We start from the raw sequence: 26,889 nt of genomic DNA, 5'->3' as shown, positions 1-26,889 counted from the left end.
TGTACTATGGGTACTAGGCGACGATTAGTGTTCATCACACAAATAAATGCCCTTACCGGGATTCGAACCCAGGACAATCGGCTTCGCTGGCAGGGTCACTACCCACTAGGCCAGACCGGTCGCCTGTACAGTTTGATAAATGAGCTTATATTTATATGCTTATTTAGCAATCTGTACAATTAAAACAAAAACCGGGCAAGTGCGAGTCGGACTCGCGTTCCAAGGGTTCCGTGTACATTAAGTCCGACTCACGCTCGACTAATAGGTATTCCTGTTATCTATAGGTAAATAACTATTTTGTGTATCTTGTTCAAAATTTTAGACCTAGTAGTTTCGGAGATAAAGAGGGAGGGGAGTGATCCTCTAAGGGTTCCGTTTTTTCCTTTTGAGGTACGGAACCCTAAAAAAAGAAATCGGAACGTGGATCCGAAGTCCACCTAAGTTATCATAATATTCATAATAATGACATAAAAATTAAAATAGCAACTTACTCGGCAGTCTCCGGATTGGGGTTGTCCCTCATGGACCGGGTCTTGGGGTCGTAGTAGGCTGAATTGGGGTCCAGGTTCCGCAAGTACTTGGCTGTGTCTTCCCTAATACGGAGGTTGCGCACTGTGATGCGCTGCTTTGAATCCACCTGCAAACAGTACCGTGTTTTATCTTGATCTTAGTTCATGCCTAGCACAGAGAAATATAGTAAGACAAGAGTGCTCACTCCATACATCAGTTCAGACTATTAAGGGCCTACTGCAGCCGCGTCTGGCGCTTCGTAAACCACGCCCGCTAGTTCTTCCCTCCCCGCTAACACGCACACATGGAAACGCTTCGCGCCGCACGTGAAGTTTGTTTTACCTTTTAGCACCATCTAACGTTACAGAAGTTAACTACCATTATACGCGGTCGCTGCGGTCGGCCAGAAACTTAAATTCGGAAAAAATTGAAACAGATGGAGTTGTTACTTGTTCATAATAGCAAACAATAAAATAATTAATTCATAAACCTGCATATTTATTGTTGTTTTGGAAGATGTTAACAGCATAGAAGCAGCAGCGTAGATAGCATATAAGTTAAGAGTACCTATTGATAATAAGAAAATAGCACAAGAACAGAAAAGAGATTATTTTTCATAAAATATGATGAAAACTTGATTACGCTCACCTGACTTTTCGGTCACTAAATGCAAATTTCAACCTTATTGTTATGGGGTTACAATACCCCTGGGGTTGCAGGCGTCCATAGTCGTTATTATTATAAATGCTTTTGAACCCTCGAATTTTTCATAGGTACAGTCACCTGCAATAATATGTTACTCTTCGACGGCCGCAAAAATATGTGACACGCTCTTATGGCTCTACAAATAAGATCTAACACGATCTACCGCAAAACGGCCTTCGGTGTGTAACACATTATTGCAGCTGACTGTACTCGTATTCATTGTATAGGTAGGTATTAATATCTTTTATCCGATCGATTTGAATTTATTTGAAATAAATCACAGTGTTTAGTAATTATATGTTTTATTGAATAAGAGATTATTTAGGTATGTAAGGAATACAGGGTGCCTTTTTGAAACACTCATTTTTAGGGTTCCGTAGCCAAACGGCAAAAAACGGAACCCTTATAGATTCGTCATGTCTGTCTGTCTGTCTGTCCGTCTGTCCGTCCGTATGTCACAGCCACTTTTTTCCGAAACTATAAGAACTATACTGTTGAAACTTGGTAAGTAGATGTATTCTGTGAACCGCATTATATTTTCACACAAAAATAGAAAAAAAAAATTTTTTTTGGGGGTTCCCCATACTTAGAACAACTGAAACTCAAACATTTTTTTTTTTCATCAAACCCATACGTGTGGGGTATCTATGGATAGGTCTTCAAAAATGATATTGAGGTTTCTAATATCATTTTTTTTCTAAACTGAATAGTTTGCGCGAGAGACACTTCCAAAGTGGTAAAATGGGTTCCCCCCCCCCCCTGTAACTTCTAAAATAAGAGAATGATAAAACTAAAAAAAATATATGATGTACATTACCATGCAAACTTCCACCGAAAATTGGTTTGAACAAGATCTAGTAAGTAGTTTTTTTTAATACGTCATAAATCCCCTAAATACGGAACCCTTCATGGGCGAGTTTTGCACTTGGCCGCTTTTTCTGGATAATTTTGAATTTCAATTGTCAGGGGTGCCTACATTATTTTTTAATACATTTTACAACGACAACAAACAAAAGTTCAAATTCGCCGTATTTTTATTACCCGGGTCGATCGCAACAAAATAGAAAATCATGTTTTTCAAATCATGTTTATCTCAAATAACCAAAAAGTCAATGTGACTAGAACTTAAAAACGAACTGAATTATTTTAATATGTCGATTTTTCTTGGTGACCCAGGAGAATTTTTTTTTATCCCATACAAAAAGAGCGTCTCCCAATCGCGTATCGGTTTTGGTTTTTACTTATAAGTGTGAAAAATATATTCTACCATATACGAAGGATGTGTGTTTTTTCATGTTTTATGTGTCTTTTTGTACAATAAAGTGTTTTACTGCTACTAATATATCATATTAACGATTAACTAAAAAGGTATTTACATCTAATTTAACTGGTAAATTATTAAAGTCCGCTAAAATTCATATATATTCAAAAAATATTTGTTAATATGTCCCAAAATCATGGGTCATTTTTTAAGTCTCCTGACTTACCAAACATATCGCAACGAAGGCAAGGGTACAACGCAGCATCATGAACCTAATAACGTAACGTTTCAGTTACTTTTTTAGTCGCCGACCATTTTATCCGAGGTACGAAAAGAGGTATTAGATCTATCCTGGGTCTAATATGTTATAAAAACATAGTTTTTTGAAAAATGTTCGTAGGTAGTACACAAAATTTACATTTTCTTTTAAATCTGATTTGGGTCATCGTTCTCCCTGGTGACTTTTCTGGTGACCCAAGAGACATCAATTTTATTATGACTCAGGAGACTTTTTTTCTATGCACTTTGATTTTTTTGATGCGCTAATTTTGTAATATAAAATAACTTTAAACTGCTGATATACTTATATCACTTTGCTGATGAGTGGAAGTGGAATTTAAACTTAATTTATTGTTCTCTCCCTTGACATTTTGGCATACATTTGACATGCTGCAGTGCACTCCTAACGTTAATAAAGACATAATTTTTAGAAAAAGCTTTAGGAAAACTCACTCTTGAGCTTAAAACGATTAAGTCCTTATCATATTATGTTAGATTTTTAGTACAGACCCCAAATCAGTGAAAATGTGTCTTAGCCAACTAAATTTGTCTCTGGGAAAAGTACGATATCCCTAAAAATTGTACGTACATTTCGCATTTTTCTGAAGGAACGGAATTCATAAATTGGGTTATTATTATTTTTTCAGATTATTTGATTGCATTGACATATCACCAAGATAGATAGAACATTTAAGTTACCAGAAGAAAAGCATTTGTGTTCTTTTATACAGTGTGGAAAAAGTAGGTTCGATTCCCGGGCGCGACTAAGCGAATTAAAAAAAAAACAACGTGTTGCATTCCGGGAGTGCCGACAGAAGTGAAAACTCAATGACTAGTCCAAAATGTCTGCAGTACTATGTATAATTGACCCATCCTCCTTTCTATTGAAAACTTTTGGTTCCGAAATTGCTGGTCAGTGAGCTTGTTTAAAATTCGAAATTCAAATTTATAGCGTTAATTGTTTAAAATTCGAATAGAAATTGTAAAGTTACCTTGCAGACCTCGCATCTAAATATATTTGGTCATGATATTTTGAGTTTTATTCACCAGTACTAGAGTTCACTTTTATTAGCGATTTCATCAAGATGTAGCTTTATTGAATTATATTTGAGTGATATAAAGTTATAATACTGTGAGATCCTCGTATTTCAGCCCGTACAAGATTATAACCTTTTTCATGTAATGTCATTGAGTTTTTCTTTATTGATTTAAATGCCATCTAAACCTTACGGTCACATGATCGCCTTACGCTGTCTCGAGTTTATCATTTTTTCCCCACTTCAAAAAGTGCCTAGCGCCGCTAAAGAAGTTTTCACTTCAAAAATCTTTGAATGCAGTTGTTTGTTTAAAAAACAATAATGTTTCATTTAAGTAAAATGAGCAAACTTAAGGTTTAAGGCACTTTCCCTCCAGGGCCCATAATTTTTTTCCACCCGGTAGTAGGCAACTATTTTTTTCGACTAAATGAAGTTTTATTAGATAAATCGTTGATCACATGGTTCGTTTCACACATCACATCAAATCGTTTGTCATCACAATCAAAATTTGTCAAAAGTAATGAAATTTATGCCAAAAAAACATAAATAAAACATATAAATTCAACAATTTTTTTTAATAAAAATCTTTCTCGATGATATAAAAAAGAACATCGACAAATTATGTTCAAAGAATTAATATCAAAACAGATGTCATAATTAGGATTGGCTACTTTAAGAAAGGGACAGAGAGATTTAATCCTCTCGCTCTGCACGTTTTTCTCATTCCTCCTTGTCAAGCCAAAATAAACTATAAAATGATAGTAACACAGTACATTGTAATATTCACTTTTTCCACGGTATCATGTCATTGTAAATTACTTATGTGAAATTGTAGTGGCGTGCGACTTTCAAACCGGAGGTCACGGGTTCGAACCCCGGCCCGTGCAAGTGAGTTTTTGTAAGTAGGGACCTTTTTTAGTGGTACTTAAATATAATAACTTTTCGTATTATTGAAATAAAATATTTTATTCAAACTTAATAATATAATAATTAAAACGAATAATATCAATTAGTTTTTAATATTTATTCAATTATTTTAAATTATTTGAGCATGAAAAATACTAAATAATTTTTATCATTACAATAGAAAAAAGCAAAAAATATATTCTTATAGATATTTTATTTTCAAACAAAAATAAAGCAAAAAGTTACGGTTAGATTCTGATGGCTAAATACCAAACAGCTACCGATACATTTCCATATCTGTCGAAATTTCCTAACCCGTTGTAACTGACAAAGAGTATAGATTTCGACGTAGCATGACGTAGCTAAGCAAACACGCACACATGCGTAACGTATAGGCCTGTAAGAAGGCACCATCATAGGTTTACCTCCGATTCCGTTACTACTCAATGGAGTTACGACTCAACGTTTATTGGATATTAAAATTTTACGTAATTCGGAGCGCTGCGCGAAGTGACATAGGTCTTACCTCTTTGAGGCACGACGGCCATCTAACATTACTGGCATAAAGGATGCATTTATGACTTTGACGCATGACGGAAAGAGAAACCGAACTGCGTAAAATGGGCGTTTGCTGTTGAATTCATAAAATCAAAAATCGATAATAAATCCATCGGTAAAGGATAATAAGTTAATATTTAGTTCTTTGAAAGTTAAGACGAGATGAAAACCTTTGCTGTAAGGTGGATTGTGCTGGATATGGATGTGTTTTCTAGTTGCACGAAGCTAAAACCGAAAAATGAACACGTAAGTTTGGATTTATTTTCTATCGAGAAAATTTTAAGCATTCGTGTTTCGACTACTACGAAATCACTTATCATATAGTCAAGAAACATATATCCGAAAATCACTACTGTTTGTTTCCGGGGCTAGCCACTGCCACGTTTCTAAGATCCTGTTATTTTTCGATGCACGGCCTTAATTTCAGTGTCTACATCTAGCATCGAGTAGCGGAACTATCAGTACTGCTACTTGACAATAGATGTAGCACCGACCGGAAAGTCTTATCTCAACAGCATAAGACTTTCCGGTCGGTGCTACATCTATTGTCAAGTAGCAGTACTGATAGTTCCGCTACTCGATGCTAGATGCTAATAGTCTTTTTGGTACTAAAACTGATGTATGGAGTGAGCACTCTATGTATTTTTTTCTCTATGCTACTAGCGACCCGCCCCGGCTTCGCACGGGTTAACAAATTATACATAAACCTTCCTCTTGAATCACTCTATCTATTAAAAAAACCACATCAAAATCCGTTGCGTAGTTTTAATGATCTAAGCATACATAGGGATAGACAGCGGGAAGAGACTTTGTTTTATACTATGTAGTGATTCCACTATATACAGGATGGCTAAAAAATAACTGCGTTGCAAGGGAGGTTTTGGGATTATACTGAGCAACTTTTACTATGCATGGGGCCAACCGTGCAACCCCGAAATCGCGAGAAAAAAGTTTCGCTGTTTCATACATTTTGCCTGGTCCATTTTCTATGGGGGATACATTTTTTAGCCACCGTGTATTCGCTAGGTGCACGACTGGTGCTGCCCTCATTTTGGCAGACTTTCCACGTTAAATCTTATGGAGTAAAATTAGTTCAAGCGGCTGCCGCTAGTACTAATGGCGGACATTCCATAAGATTACCTGTTTGTGACGATCAGCGTCACTTCCCCCCTTCGCACCTTGCCAATATTGACTGTTTGTTTTTTTCATAAATGGCTTTTTCTCCTACTTTTAAGATCGGTGGATTCTGCTAATGTCGAGATGTAGACTGATTTGTGTGTTCGCTTAAATGTTGGTTTATGATAAGAGTGTGATGCAATATGAACGTCTAAGAAAAAAACATTGGCAGTATTTATTTTCTACAGATGCATGGGACACACAACGTGTTTCATGTGAAATTTCGTGCAATATTATTTAATTATTGAAAGCCGATTCTGTTATGAGGGTTCGTTTTTACCATTGGCTTTCAGGGTTTTGAAGCATTCTACTTGTTATAACAATTTACATACCTTAGTACCGGGCATGTCCACTTCATCCACATATTTGTCTTCATCCTCCTCTGCGTTATCGTCGTCATCTGGAATCAAAATTATTTATTACAACATTTTATTAACTTCTGAAACAATTTCACTTAACGGAACCATCTGTATAAACAAAGAACAGGCAAGAAACTGACAGTGTCATTTTAAATCTAGGATCTCTAGGTGGGGTAAATATAAGACACGGGTAAAGACTTAAGTTTTTAACACTAAAAAACTTATTTTATTTCATTCCTATTCCGTTTAAAAAGAAGCCATGTGTAGACTTCTTTTGAAATAAAATAGTGATGAAATAGAATAAGTTTTTGAGTGCTAAAAACATTGTCTTATTTTTATCCGTTTATCCCACCTGACCCTACTATTTTTTAACTGTGTGGGTATTGTGATCAGGGATGTAACGGATGTGGTTTTATCGGAACCGAAAGCGGAACCAGATGTTTTAAATTTAGTTTATCGGAACCAGAAACGGAATCGGAACCGAAAACGGAACCGGAACCAGAACCAGAACCGGAGCCTGAGTCAGTACTATCAGTAGGTATACATTACACAACACACCACATACGAATAGGTACTTTAAATTCGAAAACACGGATAAACCAGAACATCTAATTACTGCAGCACGTGACAAGCGGGGCTATGAGCGAATGACTGGTATAAACCTGTTTGTTTTTGATGTACCCCGCTCATGTCCCGCTGCCGCGCTAAGCATTGACATCCGATATAGCTTCCGTTTCAAAAGTAACGGAACCGGAACAGAAACGGATGTGTAATACCAAACGGAAGTTCCGACTTAACGGAAACGGAAACGGAGCTCTGTAACATCCCTGATTGTGATTACATTCACTTTTGTCGTAACACATTCACTGCCAGTACAGATAGCGCGTTTATTCCGCTTTGTAGCGAAAAACGCCTAGAAACAGAGAACCCGCCTAGCAGGTAGCTGGTAGTAAATGTGTTGAAGTCTTTTAAGAAACAGTATCGTATTTGTCTTTTAAGAAAGCAAGCCTTTATGGTTTAGGCACGCGTGGCTCACTCTGCGATTTCGTCGCGTCGCTACAAGTACCTACAAGTACATGCGGTCCACACCAATTTTGGTGTCTAGCAATAGTAGTTGCCGCGCACCGCTACGGAACGGACCCCTGCTTGCGCTTGCGTTACCTAGCAGTCATATCTGTCGTAATAGACACGTTTTGTTAGAGAGTGAATCTTCTGCACCTAGTACTATTATTTATTATGTAGTTGAGGGATACTTTCCAAAGCAGGGATGTTGCGGATGCCGATTTTTAGACATCCGCGGATGCGGATTTCTAAAGGCTCACATCCGCGGATGCGGATGTCAAGATAGGTACATAAAAAACGTCAAATATTACATTTTAGTCATTTTTATTTTAAAAAACCGGCCAAGTGCGAGTCGGACTCGCGTTCCAAGGATTCCGTACATTAAGTCCCACTCGCGCTTGACTGCTCATTTCTAATAGGTTTTTTTGGCTAATGACTAAATTACCTAGCAGTCTAGCACTTACGCCGATGCTAAGACGTTCCTGTACCGACCTGTTCCACATCCACATCCGCATTAAACTCCGCATCGATTTTATGCGGATGCGGATGTTAAAATAATGCGGAAGTTCCGCGGTTGCGAATGCGCATATTCGAAACATCCCTGTTTCAAAGTACCTTCATCTAACTTCTTTGCTCTCAGCTCCCTTTTAGCCTCCTCAATTTTCTGGTACTCTTCAATGATAGCCTTGTGTTCCAACGGGTCATAGCCATTCCACCTGTCCCTCTTGCCGTCGTAGCTGAGGTTCAGATTGGGCTGGTTGAACTCATCGGGTGCTATGCCTGCGTTAGTGTATTTAGCACCAATCTGAAATAGGAAATGAAAATAAGTGAAGAACTTTATATTTCTAAATACTCTGCAAAAAAGTAAAAATAGAACATTTTTGAACAGAACATACTTCTGAAATGAGTATCCTTATAATTATTTTCCTTAATATGAACATTTCTGAGAAAATTCGATGGAAATCAATACAATACAAATCCTCTTTATTGCACAACCTCAGAATAAATGTACATGGAAACACAAATAATACATGAAGACAGAGGTAAACCACAGGCGGTTTTATCGCTAAAGAGCGATCTCTTCCAGACAACCTTTAGGTAGTGGAGAAATGAAAAATGATATAATTAGGAGGTGCAAAAAAAACTAAATTTAAACTAGAAAGAATACCTCTCAAATATCAATTATGCACTACATCTCTGTAGTTACTTACCTTTCTAGGTCTGTCCAAACAATCTTTTTTCTTATGTGTCATGGCGCCACAGTTCTCACAGGCACCTTTCCTGAATTTGGTTGCTACTTTGCTCTGAAAAAGATGCAAAGTAAAATATACCAAAACATTTGTATCATGTTTTGTTCTCAGAAACAGTGTTGGTGTCTTATTGTACATGATAATATGATATAGTGACAGTAGTTATATCAGTATAAAATATAGTTATACATTATTGATGTAATTCAGAAGCAATGTTGCCTAGTTGAATCTTGTTGGTTTTGTATTAAATTAATCTCTTTTAGCAGCCCAATTTATAAGAAAAATTGGTTGTCAAATATAAATCAATGGTATTAGAAAATATAATTGAGTATTAGGACCGTGTTTTGCTAGAGATTATGATGACAGTCAAATTCAGAAGTAGTAATTGGCCAATCAATTTGTCATTTTAGTATCAAAGGTATAAAAAAAAAACTTAATAGATTTCACTTTAGAAGTGCATAGCAAAATGCTTATTTTCTGAAACCCGACAACAATACTCACTGTGTCAACACCCTTATTGTAAAATGTGTCAAGTTTGGTAAACTGGGCCTCCCTATCCTCCTGAGGCCGCTGATGCTTGAGTGTTGGCCCGGCCGTCCCATAATACCATGGTGCAGAAGATATGTACTGTGGAATGTGCGGGTTTATGTCTTTGCCTGTAATACAAAAGGAAAATATATTACTTAATACTACTAAAAGAACCAGTAACGACTCTAAATATTTAAGTATGTTATATTGAGTGTTCATTTCAGAAGAGTTTACATACTTTTCACGTCAAAACATAAGGAAATATTGATCACTTTTATAGGTTAGAAAACAATAACGAATAAAAATTATACCTGTCTCGTCGACGGCAGCGGGTGCAGTGCCAGCTTTCCGAGCCTCCTCTAGCTCTTTGGCCTTCCGCCAGTCCTCGCGGGACTTCTTTTTAGGCTCATCGTCTTCTTCGCCCGCGTCGTCTTTATTGCGCAATATCTGCGACACAGACGCTCTTGTCGTTGCAGCCATTGTAGCTTCCGTTAATACATTGGTATTAACTGAACACTAAGTAGAAACTTAGTATTCTAAATAAAGAAAAATCTGATGTGATGAACTCGTCTTGTTTTCAATGCAAGACGTATATCGTGTTTGATATGTGTTTGATTGACAATTTTGACATTTCAAAATGCCATAGATAGTGAAGATTTTTTTTTTCACTAGTATGAATAGCTTCTAATATTTTTAGCCATTCAATATTTATGGCCACTATACACGACCGGATTTTTGAATTAATTTGGTCTACTGCGCAACAGATGGCGCCACTAAACCTCCTACTTTTTGTTTTAATTTTAGGGATACTAAAGAGAATTAAGTATAGAGGTGGATTGTCAAAGTAAATTTTGTCATTTTGTACCCACAGTAAATTTACTGCCATCTTTCGACATTCGATTAAAACTTTTAGGACATTTGTCTTTGATACTTATTCTTTCACTGTGTTAAAATATCGGAAAGTGAAAAAGGAGAAACAAAAACAAAATAAAATATAATAAACTTTAATAGCTTGAAGAATACAATTATATTTGCAGATTTTTTTCATAAGTCTACCTAATTTTTAAACAATATGTATAATTCTGATTTAAACTTTCACGATTTTTACTACATAATTATTATTCACAACGACACTCACGACTATTCACTCGCACGCCTAGAAGATGTTGATGTCAACTTTAGCCACATTTTATATTTTCTTCGCATTGATGTGGTGAAAAATGTTGTGTTTCACCTTGTGGCAAAATTTGTTTAACCTTAAAACCTTCGAAACGCTCAAGATTCCACTTTTCGAACCACTTTTCAATTATGGAATTTTTCGTTTGCTCGGGTATCAATTCATTGTAAAACAAATAACTATTCGCTAGGTGCACGACTGGTGCTGCCCTCATTTTGGCAGACTTTCTACGTTAAATCTTATGGAGTAAAATTAGTTTAAGCGGCTGCCGCTAGTACTAAGGTCAGACATTGTTTGTGACGATCAGAGCCACTTCCCCCTCCACCGACTGCGCACCTTGCCAATAGGGATCTATATCTGAATTCCTAAAGTCTTTTCTCCTATCTTTGCATTCCCTAATATTGTTTGTCATAATGATTAGTTGTCCTAACACTAAAAACCCTAATTTTGGTTTCCCTAATTATTGATTGCTTATCCTAATCGCAGGTCGCAGTTCTAACCCTAACCTAACCCACCTTTGTGGCAGCAAGTTCTAAAACCTAACCATTTTTCAGAACTTTACATTATGGAAAATAATCGTTATGACAATTGATCGTTAGGGCATGTGCCCATTAGGGCAAACCAGTTAGGGCAAGTGACTTTAGGACAAATGTTGTTAGGGATTCAGTATGACACCCGCCAATAGGCCCCGTGCATAAACTATAGGCGGCAGCACAGGAGCTGTCAGATTTTTGGCGTGAGGCGTAAATGTGTCGTTTATGCTTCCGATGTAGCCCACAAGATGGCAGAACCTAATATGCACAAGGAAACATACCGACGAGAACGATAGATGGTAGCACTATCTTTGGCAATGTACATGTGCACATATGCTTCCGATTCAGGCCGCAAGGTGGCAGACCCTCCAACGCGCACGGTCCCTATTAATATTTAAGCGCCCGAGGGTCTGTCAGGTTTAGCACTCGGTGGTGGTAAATTTGGTATTGATATTTCACGTTAATAAGTGCCGCCGCCGCCCCTCACATTTCCGTTCGGCAACACAGAGGGTTCTGCAAAATTGGGGCCTAAATAAAAAACTAAGATAGACACTTCGCGTTAAATAGAATATGTTACATTTTATGCACAGGCAAAGTCATCAGTTAAGTCGCCGACGAGTTCTAGGCCGGTGGTAGCTGGGCCGCGGCACGCGGACCCGCTCCGTGCTGTCGCCCGCGGGCGGGGACTCGTCTAACGGCTCCGCTCGCGGGGTAAAAAGTTTGCGGCGGCTGCGGGTCACACTGAAATATAAATACCTCAATTAATAATACTTAGTCATCATGATGAAGATCAGATTTTTGGCCCCTTCCCGAGACAATCTGGGGCCCGTTAGCAAAAGCTTTGTAACTTGTAATACAAGCGGATGTCACTTTTTGACAGCTTTTCTTAGAAAGGGACTTCCACTGGTATTACAAGTTACAAGCTTTTGAGAAACGGGCCCCTGGGGTCTCCCGGACCCAACATTTTGACACACGGGCTATACGCCAGCCCCTGTCTGTATGTAGCATGCAGCCCTGTCTCTACGAAAATATCTACACGGATACACAAATTACAGTTAATTTATTTTAGCGTAAATAAATAAATATTGAGAGAGACGGCCATATTCGAACTTTAAGATACGTCAAATACTAGAGATTGAAACGATATGGAATGGATATATCAGTATCAAACAAGTGTCAAAAGTGACGCGTTTGTTTGAAGAAACGTCACTTTTGACACTTGTTTGACACTGACATATCCATTCCATATCATTTCAATCTCTAGTATTTGACGTATCTTAAAGTTCGAATATGGCAGAGACTCTTAGACCGATTCAATAACGCTCCACAGAAAATAACATAAAAATTGGAAAGATCTCTACGGATGTAAGCATGACGCCAAGCGATGATGAAAAATCTTTCTAGAGTCTGTGCGGAAATAGAAGAGTCGAGGAATGTATTGGGCCCAATACATTCCACGACTCTTCTCTTTCCGAATATACTATTTCTAAAAAACTAAATACAGATAGAATAGAATTATATAATTATAACAACCAACCTCTTAGACGGACAGCTCTGAATTCCCATCAGCGGTGGCAGATCTTCACTCTCACTTTTCTCCGGCGAAGGCATTTCTTCCACCACCTTCACCGGCGCCGGCACGTCCATCGTCACATCAGAAAACTCCTTCTGCAAGTTCACTATATCCTTTAACTTAATTTCATCTTCTGCCGTTTCATCTACTTTATTCTTTCTTCTCAATCTTAGGGACTTCTTAGCAGTTCTTGGAGCGGCTTTCTCTGTTGTTTCATCGTTGTCTGTTTTACTGGTGTTTTGGGTTTTGTGGCGGAGATTGTACTTAATCTTGGTTTCAGGTTCATTAGGATTTTCTTGTTTAATTTCATGATTATTGTTGTCGTTAACATCAACATTTGTTTCTTTATTTTCTTTGTCAATTTCTTGATTGTTGTTGTCATTAACATCATCTTCAACACTTCCCTTATTATTATCATTTTTCTCAGCAGTAACTTTCTTATTTTCAATCGCTTTTTCCGAGATTTCTTCGATTTTGTTAGTCTGATTTACATTCGTAGTATCTAAAGATTTATCAGAAATCAGAAGATCAAATTCAGTTGCTCTTGGCACTGTTATATCTTTGTAAATATTCTCAAAAGCATCAGTAGTGTTATTATCCTCTGCTATTGTTTGATTTGTAGTGGTAATGTTGTTTAGTGAAGTGATTTCGTGTGGTAGTTCTTCAGATTTGGGTTCATTATCGGTTTCTTTTTCAACATTTTCTGTGTTCGTTTCCTGGTTTTCAATTGCTTGATTATTGTTGTCATTCAAATCATCTTCAACAGTTCCCTTATTATTATCATTTTTCTCAGTTCTCACTTCCTTGTTTTCATTCGCTTTTTCCGAGATTTCTTCGGTTTTATTAGTCTGATTTACATTCGTAGTATCCAGAGATTTATCAGAAATAAGAAGATTGAATTCAGTTGCTCTTGGCATCGTTATGTCTTTGTAAATGTTCTCAAAGTCATCAATAGTGTTATTATCGGCTGCTATTGTTTGATTTGAAGAGGTAATGTCGTTTAGTGAATTGATTTCGTTTGGAAGTTCTTCAGATGTGGGTTCATTTTCGGTTTCTTTTTCAACATTTTCTGTGTCAGTTACCTCTTGTTTAACTTCGGTTAAAAGATCATGCTTTACATCCATGTCAGTAGTATTTTCAGTAAATTTAATTTCACCTGCAGTCGACTGGGTATCTGAATCCTTTTCAATAGTGTTTTTATCTTCTTTATTAGCTGCAGCATCATTAATTTTACTTTCATTGCCAAGTTTTGTTTCAACAGCATCTTCATTAATTTCTGATTCGATTTCATTTTGATCATCATTTTCCATAATTTCTGTTTTAATTTTTATTTCAACCAAATCCTTCACAGTTTCTGCTTTTGAAACTTTTTCTTTGCTATCTAGGGAAATTTCTGCAATTGATTTTCGTGCGTCCTCCACATTCTTCAGTACGTCTTTAATTGGGCACGGCGAATCGGCACCTTCAAACGGATCTATGGAATCATGCATTTTCTTTAATATTTTGTTTTTATACAAAGGAGGTAGTTCGGTGGTTACTGTGAAACTCTCGCGCATAATTTTGTTGATAGTAGTTGGTTTATAGTTTTCTGGAATTTCATCCTGGACTATGGATGGCGACCTCAAAACATCTTGTTTTTTCATCAAATCTTTGACCTTGGATATTTGATTTGGGGTCGGTTGTTCGTCGTCAAAATAAGGCTTCTTAACCTTCTTTCCTCGACTCATGCTTATAGATTTCTTGGCAGTTCCATCATCAGAATATTTGAACACAGATTTATCGTTCATTTCCATTTCTAACATTTCAAACTGCGCAAGGGAGCTGTTAGTCGACGCCGTGCTAATTGCAAACTTCTTAATACGATCGATTTGAGTTACAATACTCTTACTTGGTTTTACTACATCACCAATAATACTGAAATCTTTCAGATCATCGTCATCTCGTAAAGAAACACTTATATCAGCAATATGTCCTGAGTCATGAACTGAATCTTCTTTCTCATTTAAGCTTACACTAGAATTTCTAACAAAATAAGTATCTCTAGCGCTGTGTTTTTCAACTTTTAAATTATCGTTCTCTTCAGCTTTAATCACTCCAGCCTTTTTTACTGTAGCCGGACAATCTATGGATTGGTTATACGTATCATTAGACGCATCATATTCATCAGCTTCAGTTATAGTAGTATCTTTCTTACTAACGTCATACGTAGCGTCCGCGACACTTTCGTCTTTGAGCGTATCGTGTGTTCTGTCTAAGTTATCAAAGGTGGTGTTTCTGGTGTTGTTGAGTGTGCTTTGACGTATGAGTCTTGAGCGGTTGATATCTTCTTTTTTGAAAGTAGGTTCGAGGCTTTCGTTGCACAGATCGTCCTCTTGGTCGCTGTCGTCTTCACTGTCTGTCAGCTGTATCGCGTCGTCTTGGTCATCGGAAGCTTTCTCTGTAATAAATAAAGAAACATTAACTGCGTTATTCATAAACTTCTGCTAAGTTAATCCCTCGATCGTCGTTTGTCCCTCTCTATGGCATAACGACAGATAGGGACAAACGACGATCATCAACTGATTAAGTTAGCAGCCGTTTATGAATAACGCTTTAAGATTTTAAATACGTGTTAACCTCTCAACCTCAGTTGAGGTCCAGCATATCAAAATATTAAAAACCTGTAGGATATTTGTTTATCAAATACTTTCTATGGAATCGCGTATGTGAAGTCGATATCGTGACGGTGGCATTTGAGACGTTGAACAACGCTGCATCATGATGCTAGTTAAAATGTTGTGCTGGTAACGTTTTTGTTACAAAAATCACTAATATTTATCACTATAATTTACATGATTGTATGTTATTGCGGTTTCAAGTATAAATAAGTATAATCCAACATAGGTAGCTTAATAATTACTGTCATATTTATTACCTATAGCTTTATTTACTTAATTACTTTTACAGCGCATCGGCGTTAGCTGTAAAATGTTATTTCAATAAATATCAAATAAATACAAACCGTCTCTCTCCTCGATGCAGGTCCTCAGATGTAGCATCTCTTCCACCATCCGCGCCCGCGCTAGCCGCTCCGCGTTTAACTCCTCCTGCAGAACGACAGGCTAGTAAGTAAGCCTGCTAGAGTCAGACAGAGCTAACAGTACAGACTTCGCAACAGGGGATTGTGGCGGTATCACCAACACCATACATATCAATTATTATAATTTTTAGATCTTTGTTGTTGTTGTGGAATTCGGTGCAGACGTGTAGGGTTATTTTAGGCCATAGATTTAGTAAATTAGTATACTAAAAGATTAGGCGCAAAACTTATTAAGAAGACATTTACCTCCAATATTGCAATTTGCTTCATTAGCTGCATGACCTGAAATTAAGAATTGTTGATGTTATTTGAGAATGTTGTTAAGATTTACTACCTTAAAAGATTCTTAAATACACAAATTACAGCTATATAAGCTTAGAAATAAATTAAGTCGAAAAGTTCACTCAGTGGAATTGGTAGCTCAGATGGCAGAGCACTGTACTAGTGATCCAGTGGTCGTGGGTTCAAGTCCCATCCAAGACAGTGAATTGTCCACTATTATTTCTAAGCTTAATAGCATCGTTCGCAGTTTCTGCTTGATACAAAATCAATTTGACAGCAATATAAACAATTTTAAGTAAGTTACCTTATTTTACCTTATTTATTAGTAAGTGGTTACCTTATTTTGTAAAGCTCGCGAAGGCGTCCCTTCTTCCGCGACCACAGGCTTAGCAGACTGATTAAGTCTGGCTTCATATTCCTCCCGCAACTCAGCCATCTGTTCATATACAAATACATAATATAATTAATATAGTTTCAGAATAAGACGTTGCGATGATTATTGTCTTGGAAAACGTTGCTTAAACTCTACGACAGGAGTAAAGCATCGTTTTATCGGGTGTGCCTCAGGGTGTCATAATAAGTCAGATGACGAAATGGAGCCGCGCCGTTATGTCGTCGCCCAAATCTAATGTTTAATTTGTCATTGGTTTTTATTTGTTTCCTTGTATTATTGTTTTGTAGTTTCACAGTGCCTTGGTTTTTACTGTAATGCTGTGTCACTTATTTGAGTAATAAATAAATAATGTCATTATTTCATAGAAGTTTAACGTTTAAAATAACACTTGCACTGCGTGTCCTATCAAAATCGTTGCAGACTTATCTTGGTCTAACTCTATCATTTTTTCTATAGTTAGAAGAGAACTAAATTCTGTGCCGGTTCTATACGTAGTAATAGTAGTTCAATGTTTTCGATTGTTTTTCGTTGAATGACCTACCAAAACTCGAAAAATTACAGCGTTTTATGCACAGTTGTGTTCTTACTATCATTTTTTATACCATGCCGGTGGCAAGCAAGCATACGGCCCGCCTGACGGTAAGCAGTCACTATAACCTATGGACGTCTGTAACTACAGGGGTGTAACATGCGCGTCGCCGACCCTTTATAAATAGAAGCTAACTAAATTCCCACCTCGGCCTCATGTCGCTCCTCGAGACTCCGAAGCTGCGACTTGTAGTACTGCTGTGTGATATCGCGAGCCTCTTCCACCAGCTCTTTAACCGTGACCGCGTTTTCCTGTTGTTGTTCCGCCATGTCCTCCATCAACTTCCGGTTTAGTGACTCGGCTCTGGAAAAATCAGATTCACATCAGAAAAGTCTGATGATAAATCGACTTGCCTGACCGGGGAATGGAGAATGACCCAGAGATTGAGCTTGTATGGCCAGTCCCGGGAATTTCCGGTTCCGGGACTGCTTTTGTACAAACAACAACACTCTTAACTGTACATCGGTAGACGTTATGCCTTTTGTAATAAAGTTTACGAACTGTCAGTTAACAGTGTGGGCGATGGTGCAGAAAACCAGGGGAACACACCCTAGCCGAGACAGAAAATATAGATTTTGTTCAAATAAATATTAACCCCACTTTTGTTTTTTATTTGCTTTGATTTAAATTTGTACAACTTTTGAAGCATACTTCTGTAGTCTGTAAGGCTGGTATTCCACCTGCCCAATTTCTTTGTCCAATTTGCATTGCGTATCACTCTCTCATCAAGCAAAATATGAGACACAAATACTCATTGGACCAAGGTATTTGACAGATGGAAGACCATCCTAATATACTGATTTAGGAAGGCTCCACAGTTTAAAAAAAAAAAACCGGCCAAGTGCGAGTCGGACTCGCGCACGGAGGGTTCCGCACCATCAACAAAAAATAGAACAAAACAAGCAAAAAAACGGTCACCCATCCAAGTACTGACCCCGCCCGACGTTGCTTAACTTCGGTCAAAAATCACGTTTGTTGTATGGGAGCCCCACTTAAATCTTTATTTTATTCTGTTTTTAGTATTTGTTGTTATAGCGGCAACAGAAATACATCATCTGTGAAAACTTCAACTGTCTAGCTATCACGGTTCGTGAGATACGGCCTGGTGACAGACGGACGGACGGACAGCGGAGTCTTAGTAATAGGGTCCCGTTTTTACCCTTTGGGTACGGAACCCTAAAAACACAAAGAAGGATAATGTACGCAGGGACGCGTACATATGTCAGGGTTGGCCGTGTCGTAGAACGGCTGAATTACGCCATCTATCGCTTTTCTGATTACTTACTGCACTAGTTCATAATGTAGCCTCTCATTTTCTGCTCTGAGCCTGGTCACCTCGGCGCTGCTCGCGATCGTGGTGTCTTGTATCGTAGAACAACTGTTCTCCAATGTCGATATAGACTCCGCTATCGTGTTGTTCACCTCTGAAATATTGTTTTAGTTAAGATCGGTTTTCCTAGGATAGCGGTGCCGTCATATAGCGGCCGTCTCCATACTAAATAATACGGCTAAATATGGATGTCGTAGTATTTGTATGGAGACGGCCGCCATATGACGGCACCGCTATCGGAGGAAACCAAAGCTTTATTACCATTATGTAAAACCAACCATTTTACGTGGTTTGGACAAAATCCTTTAATGAATTGGTCTAATTTTTTTGCATTAGAAAGAAGGTAAGCGATCTTGACATGTTTTTATTAAAAATCATGATTTAAAAATAAGTCACAGCAAATATGTTAGAATAATAAATCATATACGATCTTTTACATTATTTTGCTTTCATAAGTAATTTATAAACTAATTTTAATTAAAGCATTTTTCAATATGTTTTAATAAAAAGACACGTCAAGATAGCTTACCTTCTTTCTAATGATAAATAAAAGTCTGTTAAAAACCGGCCAAGTGCGAGTCGGACTCGCGCACGGAGGGTTCCGCACCATCAACAAAAAATAGCAACAAAACAAGCAAAAAAAAACGGTCACCCATCCAAGTACTGACCCCGCCCGACGTTGCTTAACTTCGGTCAAAAATCACGTTTGTTGTATGGGAGCCCCACTTAAATCTTTATTTTATTCTGATTTTAGTATTTGTTGTTATAGCGGCAACAGAAATACATCATGTGTGAAAATTTCAACTGTCTAGCTATCACGGTTCGTGAGATACAGCCTGGTGACAGACGGACGGACGGACGGACAGCGGAGTCTTAGTAATAGGGTCCCGTTTTTACCCTTTGGGTACGGAACCCTAAAAAACGAACTATAGTCATCTATAGTCTATAGACAGTTTAGAATTATCAACTTACGTATGTCCCTAGCGACGGCAGCTAGTTGCAACACGTGTCGGGTTTCGTGCGCGTACTCGGGCGCCGGGTTTAGTGTCACGACCATGCTTACCGCCTCGCCGCGGGTCCCGGAGAGACCCGTGCCTAGGAGGCGAGTCAGCTTCGATTCCCTGGAAAGGATTTATTGGAATAAGTGACCAACCAAAAAAAAACCGGTCAAGTGCGAGTCGGACTCGCGCACGGAGGGTTCCGCACCATCAACAAAAAATAGAGCAAAATAAGCAAAAAAACGGTCACCCATCCAAGTACTGACCCCGCCCGACGTTGCTTAACTTCGGTCAAAAATCACGTTTGTTGTATGAGAGCCCCACTTAAATCTTTATTTTATTCTGTTTTTAGTATTTGTTGTTATAGCGGCAACAGAAATACATCATCTGTGAAAATTTCAACTGTATAGCTAGCACGGTTCGTGAGATACAGCCTGGTGATAGACGGACGGACGGACGGACGGACAGCGGAGTCTTAGTAATAGGGTCCCGTTTTTACCCTTTGGGTACGGAACCCTAAAAAACAACTACATAAAACAGTATGCTATTTAATCTTATGGTCTTGATCAGGTCGCGTTCTTCAAAAACTTCTAGTGTAATTTTGTGAACCAGTTAGAACTTTGAGTAGCAGTAGTACTAGCAGGTTAGAATTCTTTTTTCACATCACCAATCCAAAAAAGGGCTTTTCTTCCCTGCTAGGAGAGATCAAAGTAACTTTTTTTTGTTTAAGGACACTATTTTTTCTTTTTTTTTTCCGCAATTTTTTTAGCTTAAATAATATTTTAAAACATCATAATTACCTCATAGGCTATGTGTAGAGCAGTATGTGTCACATCGTAGCAAAACTATCTCCAACTCGGGCGTAACACACTTGATCCCTCACTACGCTCAGAATCCTACATTACAATACTATAGAATCCTTCGCTTCGTCTAAACTTTACGGCGAGGGCGTACATTGAATCCTATGATTCAATGTGCGCCTTCGCCGTAAATATGTCATTTTGCTCCCTAGTGACACAATCTATTATGTCAATTCACTTTTTGGATTTTCAAAGGGCGCTAACGAACTATAGTGCGTCAAGCAAATCTTGTCAGTAGCAATGTACTGCAAATTAAAGTAGGGTAACACCATGTAACACTCAAAGAGCAGAATTGCGCTAAGAAAAGCAGCAATGTACATCGTACCAAAACGTGTTTATTTTTCCGCCCTTCATACGTCAGTTCGAGTGAATTATCATAACCTCAAATTTTAGTAATCTTTACCGTCAACGAGCATGATTGTACATTGTAGGCACCTTAGCTTTGCTTGAGGTCATGCATAATCTTGGTATTTAATGGTGACAGCAGAAATTTCTCTTGAAATAGAAACGATTCAGAATGTAAACAATAAGATGATGGCTGTCATTCACGATCCACATTCCACAGATAACACACAGATGACACGCGATTTTGGAATTATTCGAACACAGTGTTATGTAGTATAGTATGAGTTACCTGTAAGGAACCAAGTCCTGTTTGGTGGTCTGCTTCCTCCGGAGTGTGTGCAGACACCTCTCGAGCACGTGCAGCGAGGAGTTGATGGCGCGCGACTCCTGCATGCGCGCGCCCGTGTTGCGCGTGCGCCGCGCGCGCTCCGAGCCCGCCAGGTCGCACAGCCGCACGTGCGACGAGCGGACGCCCGATTCTGGAGGCGAAAAATACTATTAACATCAAGATTTAAAAAAAAACAAGCAGAGTGACAAAAGCATAGACTAGGAATCCTCTAGACTGAGTTTAGAGCAATCATTTCATGAAACCAATGCTGACAAAAATACGGGGGTGCGGGGGGACGAGGTGAGCGAGTCCCGTGCCGTGATTGGTCCGTTCAAAGACACGGACCAATCACGGCACGGGATTGACTCGAAGATGGAGTAACGCTACCGTATAAGTGGCAGAGGGGGTAGCGTTACTATGCTCAGTCTAGAGGATTCCTAGTCTATGGACAAAAGGGATGATCTCGGGGAAAATACCTAATATTTTAACACATTCATTGCCACCCAGCCACACGAGACATCCGCGCCAGGCCACAAAAATTTCTTCACATAAAGGTTTCAAGGGCTTCAAAGTACCACGATCCCGACTATCGGGTCGTCCGGCCCGGGAACGAAATCATAAAATACCCGATAGTCGGGTTTTCGCCCGACTGAATGTGTTAATATGTATATTTTAATGTACTTTTGTATGAACTGAATAATGCTTGACATGTAATATTTATAATATTATAAATAAATGTATAAATGTCTATGTCTCAGCATTTGCTGTGGTACACACATATTGTAAACCATAGAGTAACTTATCCATACAAGGCCATAAACAGTTTTTAGACCAGTCTTCACTGATCGTTTGTTACGAATAAACTTGACATTTATGCTTCAAAAGCGGTTTTTTTACAGCGAGCCTTCCACGAAATTTCGCTATCTATCATGACTTGAATGCACAAAAGTGATAGAGAGAGACAGATAACAAAATTTAAAAAAATAAAAAACTAATGTCACCCTACTCTACCCTTCCCATTTGAAAAACATTATAGTCATTAATACCCTTCGATCAACACGGAAGGGATGCGGCATTCGCACTATTTCCCCTCTGCCTAGGTACAAGATCAACTGATCTAGCGCGGGTAATAAAACTAGTTGCGCTCGGATTTTTAACTAGACCGAGTCCAGTCGCGCGAGTGAACACAGCAGCAGAAAAAAATCCTAATTGCTCGGTTTTTTGTTGTAAAAAGAGGTCGGGGACATCAAATTTACAAAAAGAAGGTGTTACATTTCACATGTAATATTTTTTTTACATGTCATAAGACTCATAAGTTTAATTACATTTAAACACAATTATTATATTTTAGTCTCTTGTCTTGTCAATTGCTGGATTTATCGATTTTTCTCGCCCAGTACAAATTGCGGATCGGTCGAGTGACAAATCCGACTTCTCATCTCTTGACGAAAATGTGTTAGTGTGCGTGTTGTAACACTTGTGACTCGTCCGTACACAAAAACAGATCGAGGTGTGCAAGATTTGTCTGTGTAGGGTGTCATTTTCTATGTATTTGTGTCGTGATTACAGATTGGATTTTGTACGTAAGTGTGTGAGAAGTGCGACTGTGTGCACGTTCCCCCCCCGCGAAAAATGGCAGAATGATTTGAATGTCAAGATATCGCTTGGGCCTATCCCTTCCGACGTGTCGGAAGCCCGTGTTGATCGAAGTTAAGAGCCAACAGGAGCTGAGATTTAAATACTTTAGGTAAATATACCCGTCTCGCTAACGGAAGCGGCTCCTAAAACTAGTGCGATAAGGACAAGGCGAAAAATCCTGCGTAAAAATCTCAAATATCGAGGTTTCGTACTCGACTGTTTCCTCCTCCAAAACTTAACCAATCGTAACCAAATTTGGAAATCTAAATGATTATGAAATTCTGTGTCGGACCGTTTTGCTTTTTTGGCTAATTGATATCAGTTTTGAATACCACGCCTCTCATTGCGGCATAGTCAATTAGGCCATTTTGGCCATTTTTGAAGGGCTCTAGCGCCTTAAAAAACAAAAATATCAAAAAAAGATAAACGGTCCGACACAGATATTGACAATATTAATGTGTTAAAAAAATTATTGCTATAGCTTCAAAACCCACGGAGGAAACAGTCGAGTACGTTTGTATGGAGAAATGACCACTCCTGTTGGCTCTTAATACCTGTCTCGGTGAGCATGGTAATGGTGAATATGCAGTGTGACCGGGAGCTCTGCGCGTGGACGCCCGTGGCGTGGACCTGCAGGTTGTGTTTCCCAGCGACCATCACGTCGTAGGCCTCTTGGCCTGTGCGGACGAAGGCCTGAGTTGCTCCCTGCATACAACAAAATTTTATACAGGGTGGCGCATTTAGATCGGTCAGTATGGGAAAATCTGAAACTATAAGACATACGACGATGTCTTCTTAGGAACCATGTCATCGATTTTAGTAACAAGAAAAACTGCATTCATACATTTACATTTTTTTTATGTAAAATGTATTGAAAAAAATGGTGGCCATTTCGAAAACATACTAAAATAAATTAAAGGATATGAAAACAATGCATTTTATTCATTTCAGACATCATGTTTCATAGTAACATTTACTGCTTAAGACCTACACAATCGATATCTAAATAGAAATAATTTTAGATTTTTTTTTTTCAAAACGTCCGGGTTCGATTCCCGAGCTGAGTACACATTTTTTTTAAATGTATGAATGCATTTTGTCTTGTTACTAAAATCGATGACATGGTTCCTAAGAAGAGATCGTCGTATGTCTTATAGTTTCAGATTTTCCCATACTGACCGATCTGAATGCGCCACCCTGTATATTCACTGTCGGTACATCTCGGTAGCTCAGTTGGCAGAGCGATTCGAGTCGCGAGTTCGAGTCTCGACCGAGAATGATTCCACTTTTTTATGTCTAAGCACAATTGATACAGCCATGAAAATAAGAGCAGACATTTTCTGGATCTAAGTCGAAAATCCGGGTATTTTTTAAAAAAAGTCGTCTGTGAAAGGAACATTCTGCAAATCAAACAAAATTTTAAGACTGTTTTTTTGCAAATAGAGCATGGTAAATTGACAGGCTTTGTGTTATAAAATCTCAAAAAAAAAAAACTTGGTGGGAATGACACGATTTTTTTTAAGTGATTCATTACAGGCCGAAACCTAAGTATCTATTACTAAGACTCCTCTGCCCGTCTGTCTGTCTGTAACCAGGCTGTATCTCATGAACCGTGATAGTTGAAATGTTCACAGATGATGTACATATTTGTGATGTAACAAAAAAATACAAAAAATTAAATTTGTACGGAACCCTCGAGTCCGACTCGCTCTTGTCCGGTTATTTTTTTAAACTCGCCTTAACATAAACATTTCCCGAGGGATCTTCCCGAATGCGCAGTTTAGAGGCCGCAGTACGATCGGTAGTCACCAGCAAGTCGTATATGGCCTCGTTGTAGATCTCTACAAATGAAACCTGAAAAACAGCAACTAATAAAATACTGATTAAAATTAAATTAAATTAAATATCATTTATTGTCAGGCAACTAAGGCCCATAGATACATACCTTACAAACTAACATACATACACTAATAAAAATCTTACAAGCTAAAAATTATTTCGGCGACACGGTGGTTATCTGTTGTGCCGCATGTTTCGGTGTAGGGTGGTGATTAGCCGGGTCCACACAGAGCGAGCATACGCGCGAGGCAAAATCCTCGCGCACAAAACGGCCAGTGTAGACGTGCCTCGCGCGCGCCGCCTCGGCCGAGGCACGTCTTGAAAATTGCCTCGCGCGTAAGTTCGCTGTGTGGACCCGGCTATTTAACCTTGCGAAAAAGCGATAAAAACTTGTACCAAAAATATTTTTTTTAACAAAAACTTATTCGTAAATGAATTGCATTAAAAACTCACCCAAACATAATGCTTAGTTCTCTTGCTGAGGTCAACAGTGCTCCTACTCATATCACTGACGAGTCTCGTACTCATTCGCCGATATTTCTCGCGCAGTGGCGCTGACAAATGCCTTAGGTTACGAACCCACTGTAACCAAAAAAAACAGTAAATTTATCAAGAATATTAACATCCCTACTGGTTACGTCGTCATTTTCCACGACACGACGTCATAACGTGTCACGCCGTCGCAACGTAAAGCCCTCCATATCGCGCGGCAAACCGCAATGGATACCGGGCGCATCGAGTTGGCTCGCGCGGCAGCCCGGTAACCATTGCGCGCGGCTGCCGCGCGAGCCAATGTTCGATAGTTTGCCGCGCGATATGGAGACGGGGCTTACACGATGTCGCAACGTCTTCATATTCAACGGCTTTTAGAAACCCAATTATTTGTTTACCAACATGTAAATTGTAAACTTCAATAATTTTATTAAAGATATTACTCGGCTGTACACACTCGTCGGGTCTCTCGCAGAGTCTCGGCAACGTACCAACCCACTCGGAGAACGGCGAGACGAGATGAGGAAGAGCGAGAAGAGAAGAAAGCAGTATGAAACAGAAACTCCTTCTCGGACTCTCGCTAGGTCTCTCAACGAGTGTGTACAGTTGGCGTAAGTTAAATCAGAGGGTACTACTATGATAGAAGACCATAATGTTATATATTAGTAGGTTATTGGTTATTGTTATATACTTGTATGGAAAAGAAGTTCTGAAACTTTACCTGTAGTTCATACCCCTGCTCTGCTAAAGTAAGCTTGTTAGCCCGGCTCTCCCCCGGCCGATACAGCGGCATCTGCGCAGCCTCCACAACCTTGAACACATACTCTAGTGACCGTGGCACCAGCCCTGGGGCCTTCACGGTACCCATGAGTGTGTACGTCTTCCCGGAACCTGATGCTCCATATGTGAGGAGGGTGAAACTGTGCCCATCTGGGAGCTTGCGGAGATTGCCTTTTACTACATGCTCGAAAATTTCCTGTGAAAACAATAATGTAATAAAATTATCAATTTCATCAAATAAAAAAAAAATCTAAAAGTATGTATTCTCTTGTTGGGCACATACCATGTCCTAATTAGATTTTTTTTAAATATTTATATGAATATATTACTCAAGTTTACATGTGAACGTTTATGTTTTAAAGCCTAAATAGATAGTCTAAACTGTTTAAAGGATAACAAAAAAAAGTGTGATCATAACAAAAAAAAACAGAAAAATGCTGACTTCCTGATTGGCATCCGGTCCAAATATATGTGAGAAACTGTACATTTTGCACACATTGTGCTGCGTGCGGCGGCCATGACCCGCGGTCGCCGTATCCACTGAGGTGATGAGGCACTGGTCTGACCGGACTTCATACAAACTGCTAGGCACATTCGACGGCTTCAGCCTCAAGTACACTTGCACCAATTCCGGAATCTCCTCCTCTACCGAATCATCCTCTTCAAACAACTCCAACAAATTCGTACCTTTCTGAGGACGAGGACGCATAAAAGGATTCAAAATTAAAGGAGGCTGAGGCTCAATAAACGACGGTATATCGCGCTCACGGTTACTCACATCACTAGAATATCTCTGATCAATTGTACTACGGTATTCCATTTTTATTTCAGAATAACATCGCGAGTAAAATTAACAAATTTATTTTCGCTTCGATGTTCGTTCACTTCGTTCTGCTTTTGTCAAATGTCAAATCAAACGGCTGAAATTTTGAACTTTGCTGTCTTCTATGTTGGCTACATTGTTTTAGCTGTTTCATTTAAAACGCCTTTATACTACCAGACGTACACGTCCAGACCAGAG

At 38.7% G+C, this 26,889-nt stretch overlaps 2 protein-coding genes across 2 annotated transcripts; both read right to left on the bottom strand.

The window, feature by feature from the left end:
• Window positions 1–487: 487 nt before the first annotated feature.
• On the bottom strand, window positions 488–10,216 carry LOC134651664 (pre-mRNA-splicing factor Slu7-like). Its single transcript, XM_063506764.1, has 6 exons — window positions 9,943–10,216; window positions 9,605–9,759; window positions 9,065–9,157; window positions 8,451–8,658; window positions 6,765–6,832; window positions 488–637 (listed from the first exon to the last, which is right to left on the bottom strand). Exons 1-6 carry the CDS (start codon window positions 10,109–10,111, stop codon window positions 488–490), a joined length of 843 nt encoding a protein of 280 aa, XP_063362834.1. The 5' UTR covers window positions 10,112–10,216.
• Window positions 10,217–11,902: 1,686 nt separating this feature from the next.
• LOC134651764 (kinesin-like protein KIF20B) lies at window positions 11,903–26,769 on the bottom strand. Its single transcript, XM_063506867.1, has 14 exons — window positions 26,311–26,769; window positions 25,810–26,064; window positions 25,050–25,178; window positions 24,491–24,611; window positions 23,312–23,458; window positions 21,081–21,270; window positions 19,561–19,709; window positions 18,544–18,682; window positions 17,405–17,561; window positions 16,613–16,711; window positions 16,240–16,275; window positions 15,916–16,000; window positions 12,879–15,351; window positions 11,903–12,082 (listed from the first exon to the last, which is right to left on the bottom strand). The coding sequence occupies exons 1-14, from the start codon at window positions 26,686–26,688 to the stop codon at window positions 11,941–11,943; spliced, it is 4,500 nt and encodes a 1,499-aa protein (XP_063362937.1). The 5' UTR covers window positions 26,689–26,769; the 3' UTR covers window positions 11,903–11,940.
• Between the last annotated feature and the right edge of the window lie 120 nt (window positions 26,770–26,889).

This window comes from Cydia amplana, chromosome 10, assembly GCF_948474715.1.
Source record: "Cydia amplana chromosome 10, ilCydAmpl1.1, whole genome shotgun sequence".
Lineage (NCBI taxonomy): Eukaryota > Metazoa > Arthropoda > Insecta > Lepidoptera > Tortricidae > Cydia > Cydia amplana.
This window is presented reverse-complemented; position numbering and strand designations above follow the sequence as displayed.